This window comes from Nothobranchius furzeri, chromosome 13 (assembly GCF_043380555.1).
Source record: "Nothobranchius furzeri strain GRZ-AD chromosome 13, NfurGRZ-RIMD1, whole genome shotgun sequence".
Lineage (NCBI taxonomy): Eukaryota > Metazoa > Chordata > Actinopteri > Cyprinodontiformes > Nothobranchiidae > Nothobranchius > Nothobranchius furzeri.
The window spans coordinates 38,313,540-38,319,407 of record NC_091753.1 but is presented as its reverse complement, the minus strand read 5'-3'; the positions used below and the strand labels follow the sequence as shown (position 1 = coordinate 38,319,407).

Below are 5,868 nucleotides of genomic sequence, written 5' to 3'. Positions count from 1 at the left end.
TAATTCAACCCCTCCACAGAACACACATCACCTTCCCTGTGGCTTACATAACACTCACACAACACAACTACCCCTGACTGCATCCCGGAGATCGGGGCGGGGCTAAATGTGGGCGGGGTCAAACGTTTAGAGGTGGGCGGAGACCGTGTACTGACACGCGATCGTTCATGTCGGTTCATTTCCTTTAATGTTTTCTGTCTTTTATTTGCGCCTGATGTGTTTCGCTGCTGTGGAGCGGGGCGCATCAACACCTCCTCCGACACACAGATCACTGATGCGCCCGGCAAGCAGGGAGCGCTCCGCTGTTTTCGCGGTCGGTAGATCTGCCTCCTGAGCACGGCCACAGTAACAATCAGGTGTCGCCACCTCAAAAACTAATTTAACACGCGATCGTTCATGTCAGTTCATTTCCTTTAATGCTTTCTGTCTTTTATTTGCGCCTGATGTGTTTCGCTGCTGTGGAGCGGGGCGCTGCGCGCATCACCTTGTCCTCCGATGCACTGATCACTTATACGGCCGCCAAACAGCGAGCGCTCCGCTGTTTTTGCGGTCGGTAGATCTTTTAGAACTGCAGTTCAAAGGTAACTCATGAGGTGAATATATATGAACCCAGGTAGCAGTTTCTCTTTAGGATTGAGAGGAGATGCAGGAAGATAATAAACAGACAGGACAGAAAAATAGTCAAATAAAAACAAGTTAGTTTTTGTACCTGCTGTTGCAACATACAGACACCATTGAAGGTAATCAGAAGTGAGGAACAGAAAATGAAATAATTATTTTAATGTTTAGAGCAGCAGGAACTCCGAGAGGCTGCAGGCGCATCAGTGAGTTTGCGGCTGCTGCGCAAGGGGAGGGGGGAGAGGACTGAAGCAGAAACTACCGTTGTTAAAAGAAATGTGTTTAACTTTGAAAATGTGGGTGCACTTTTAATTGTCAAAAACTCCAGCGAACCATTAGTTCATTTTGCTCAAATAGAAATAGAGGCCTGCCTCTAATACTGGCCCTCCTTCCAATAAAGGCCTGGAGCTTGATGAGCTTGAGTCAAATAAAGGCCCGGGCCTGTATTAGAGGATTTACGGTAATTTAACTAGTTTAGTTCTAGCTATTTGCACTGGAGGGCGACTATTCTCCCTTCTCGCTCACACAAGGTCAATATAAAATTGAACTTGTAGCTAGGAGAGTGTGTACAGTAGCATCACACAAACTGGAGCTATATTGAATAACTTTTTTCAGTTGATGCATTAGAGACATAAAAGATGATAGTTGGTGCTGAGATGACAGACATCACTGGAGCAGATGGACCTTCAACAGCAGTCCCAGAAAAGCAACATCCATGTATTTTGATTAGATTCGTTCCCATTATCCCATAATCTCTTTATATGGCATTCATTTGATTAGTTTAAAATCTAAAATTTCAATCCCCATGTGTTATTGTGGTATACAACCAACGTTTTAATCTGTTGATACATCTTTTTAAAAACATATTTTCATGCAGAAAATCACAGAAATTTCAAAACTGAAAAGTGATCATATTTGGCCGCCCTGTTCTAATAAAAAAAAACAGAATAAACAACATGATCTAGTTAAATAAACATCTTCCTCCTCTTCATTATAATCACTGATGGCGAGATTTGTCCTCCGTTTTTGTTAGAAATGTTAGAAAACAGTTAAATATATTCAGTGTTATAATTGCCGTTATTGTTAATATTGTTACCATCCTTACAAAGATTATGTTCAGGGCATATGATCAAATATGGCCCCTCTGATTTGCATGCTAGCACAACTAGTCGGAGGAGGCCTTGAGGTGGTGATGATGTGGCGGTGAACTTTGCCTGCAGTCATTACTAGGCCAGACCCTGCAGCTTTAACTGGTTTTGAGTTTGATGACACATTAGCAAGTTTTTTTAAAGTTCAAGTAAATCCATGAAACCTGTGTATGCATTTTTTATATTGTGTGTAATGGTTTAGTATGTGTTGTAAATAAATACATAATCACACTTATTTTTTTCAATTTTTACATTCATGTTTTGAGCGGTTTTGGATTATTTTGAAAAGTCATCGGAAGGAAGTAACGAGATATCCGCTCACTGACGTGACCAAAACAAATATGGCGTCTTCAGCGAAGATAGTAAACATTGTTATTTTACCCCTTTTTCATTTTTTTCTTAATTCCATCCGTCGATTTTGCTAACTGTGTGTTTTAAGACTGACAATATTTATCTAACCAGGTGTTTCTGGCTTTTATTAGCAAAGAGCGAAAACGAAACACGGAAAACTAACGGAAGTGTCTGCTCTCGTTCGAAACAAAACATCCGCTTCACTTTGAAACGCATGTGTTCCGACGAAACACTGAACAAACATGAACATGTAGTGTATTTCGTGAAACGAATGATGTTTTCCAGCTGCTGCTGAACTTACGTTCTGCTTAAGATGTAACGTATGAGGATATCAGGCGGAAAATCAACAATGAACTTGTGTACAACCTGGGAGGAGCATCGAGAGATAAACAGCTGAAGCTAAAGGACCATGGGTTTGGTGAACTTTGTGGTAACCTCTGTGGGGAAATGCCTGGATGCTCTGTGTTTACTGTTGGACCTGAACTTTCTCCTCGTCCACACCGTGGTGCAGACCCTCCTGGCGGTTGTGGCTTTAATTACCAACCTGCCCACCCTCCTCCTCCACTCCGTGCTGCAGGTGGGGAACTTCATCCTACTGTCCATTGTTCACATAGCAGAGGCCGCATCAAACCTGGCCCACAGCACAGTCACCCTGCTGGGAAGCCTGGTGCTGGCCCTGGAAGGGCTGCTGGAGAGCCTGAAGATGGTGGGTTATCTGTCCATGCACGTGCTGCTACGAGGAAAGGAGCACCTGTATCGGGGTTTGCTGTCAGTGCTGGAGGGCTGTAGCATCGCTGTCAGCCTGGTGGTCTATTTTACCAACACTGTGGTGAACTTTGCACTCATTGCCATGCAGAACTTTTACCTGTCAGTGGTGGGCGTGTGGCAGACGGTGTCCAGCCCGCTGCAAAAGGTTCTGGAAATGACCCTGACCACCCTCACCTTCTTGTACAGCTGCCTGGCTGGTACATCAGCTTTCCTGTGGTCTCCCTGCAAGCTGGTTTTGGATTTTCTGTTTTCCCTTTTGCATATGTTCATCTGCATCTTCATACTGAACATCTATGGCCTCCTGCTCACTATCACCATCGCCCTGATGACCACCGCCTACCTAAACCCAAGACTGACCCATCAGGCAGTTGTGCGCATTGCGGATTACCTGAACTCTTTTGCTTTTCTGCGCAGACTGTATCTAACTCACAGACGGCTCGCTTTAGCCCTGCAGAGAACCTCACATTATCTACGCTACAACATCCGACACCTGCAGATGATGCTCCACCATTTCTTTCTATTGGAGAGAAGATTTTGGCAGCGGCTGTCTCAAAACCGAAGCCGACTGGGTCTGGTTCTGTGGACACAACTCCGCAGGGACAACGGAGACAGAGCAGGAGGTGATGGAGACCCTGGAGAAGAGAGGCGGGGTCCACCAGATGGGAGAGCGGGAGACAGAGCTTATCCAGAGCTGCAGGATTCAATTCTTCCATCATCAAGCTCAGACGAGCCACTTAAGGAGTCTTCAGGCAGCGACAGTAAAAGCTTGCCAGCTGAAAACCTGCTCACTCTACTGAAGGAGCACGAGGAGAGGAAGAAGTGCGTGATCTGTCAGGACTGCACTAAGACGGTGGTGCTGCTGCCCTGCAGACACCTCTGCTTGTGCAGAGACTGTACAAACATCCTCCTCAGGCAGCCGATCTACCAACAGAACTGTCCTCTCTGTCGTCACATGATCCTCGACACTATGGACGTTTATCTGTGAGGGACCAAAATAAACTGATCCATTCATCTGAAGACAACAAGAGCTCCACAACCTTTTTATTATTATTATTTTATTTTATTTTTTTGCCTTCTGGTCAATCTCATGTCAAGCCACTCTGTTGTTTTACGTTTCAGGGATGCTCAGAAGTTTTTATAAATTTTTTTCAAATCTATAGGTTTCTGAATACAGACAAAACTCAAAAAATGTTTTGTTTAACCTTTAGAATCTTTTGACATAAAAAACACACCAAATTTCTTTTATAAAAAATTATTTTGAATGGTCCAAGCTTTTGAGAGCTGCAGATGATAATTAAAGAACAAAAAATACAGTTTCCCTCAAAATACTAAAGTATGCGGGTCCTTCTGTACATTGCACATTATGGTGTGTTGCTGTTTGTTGAACAAAGCATCATCGATCTTTAATGTAGAAAGAAGAAGGTAGAAAGGTATTTTACCAAATAAGCAAGGAGATTAATGAACCAAATTCAATCACTTCAGCTGTAATCCTTTAATACTCGTAAGTAATTGTGGAATAATGGTTTCATTCAGAAATTCATGTGTACAAAAATTCATAATATGTGTTCTCCGATTCATTTGAAAGTGTGTTTCCGTCACTTTCAATGGCAACACACCAACTACATACACAGGGATGGGATGAAACCCATTCAAAATAAATAATATGCCAGGCAAAGTGAAGGAATATTATAACAGAACACATGGAATCTTATCTGTGTTGTGTTTTTGTGCATCACTACAAAATCCACACTCGGGCTGTGCTCACATGCAACAACGTTCCTCTGGAAAGGTTTTATTCCTTGCATAGTTCAGTGTTGGATTTAAGGTTCCAGGTTTACAGAAAGGCTTCATACTGTTTTGGTGAAACTGCAGTTTTTCACACAATCCCTTTCACATTAGTGCTTTTTTCTGTATTTTATTGTTCTGCCAGCTCTGATTTGCCTTCTGAACGATCCCTTTAAATATTCTCATTTTGCCACGCAGAGTCTCCGGTGTCGTAGACCTTGTAATCTGTAATCCCAGATGCTCATATGTTTACAAATGCTTGTGTCTTATTCTACTTTGTGGTCAGTGAGCCAAGCTGTAACCGAACAGAGCAACACTGCATTTGCTACACAAGCGTGTAAATGCTGACCTCTTTGACCTTTACTTTTTCAGCTTGTTTTTTAGGCCTTTTCCAGTCTTCCACATGACCAGTATTGGTCATCACCGCCAACGAATAATCCATACATGGTTTTCCCTTTCTTTTGACATTCAAGTAAGCACATTTCTGTTGTGGAAAAGGACCAAAAAGCTAAGAATTGATCACGCTTTTGGTGCTTTTTTTGTTGCTGAGCCGAGGTGTCGTTATTGATCACGTTTAGAGTTTACACAACATTATTCCAGTATTATTGATTGTGGGTGCAGAATTGTGAGAAGTGTCATCTGACGTGTATATTTCCTTTTTTAAAAGCTATTTGTGTGTGTAATTGGATGAAATTTGATTTGACAGTAGCTCCTGAGCACACCTGTGTGTGTCCATAGCTGATCACGCAGAAGCTCGTTTTCATCGAGGTTGTAGACGACTGTTCGGGACTTAGGTCACTACAGTCCACTCCTCTCAGGTATTTCTTGAACTTCATTCCTTTCTAGCCACAGTGGAGGACTGCAAACAGCTCACAGGACTGTTACCTTTTGCTACCTGAAGTATGAGTGAAATGATGTGAATGTAATGTCTGTAAAGATGTGATGGCTGCCGTGTAACTGGCAGGTGTGTTGTTCATAATAAAACAAGAATCAAAGTATGTGCTCTTTCTTATTGTGTCAGAAATGATAGTGATCAACTTCTGATCACGATTAAATGTCAGAAAACACAAAATTACATTATCATGTTTTCAAACTGATCTCGGGCCACAGCTGATTGTTTCTAAACAAAACCACATACACTTTTTTTTTACATCCAAACAAGTTAAATAAATGTACACATGGAATTACCAAAGTCATT

At 42.3% G+C, this 5,868-nt stretch overlaps 1 protein-coding gene across 1 annotated transcript; it reads left to right on the top strand.

Annotated features, from left to right (window-relative positions):
• Positions 1 to 1,411: 1,411 nt before the first annotated feature.
• rnf26 (ring finger protein 26) lies at positions 1,412 to 5,668 on the top strand. Its single transcript, XM_015951570.3, has one exon. The coding sequence runs from the start codon at positions 2,527 to 2,529 to the stop codon at positions 3,868 to 3,870; it is 1,344 nt and encodes a 447-aa protein (XP_015807056.1). The 5' UTR covers positions 1,412 to 2,526; the 3' UTR covers positions 3,871 to 5,668.
• Positions 5,669 to 5,868: the final 200 nt, after the last annotated feature.

Excerpts from the sequence above, each read along its gene's own strand:
- rnf26 (XM_015951570.3), top strand. The coding sequence starts at position 2,527 with ATGGGTTTGGTGAACTTTGTGGTAACCTCTGTGGGGAAATGCCTGGAT.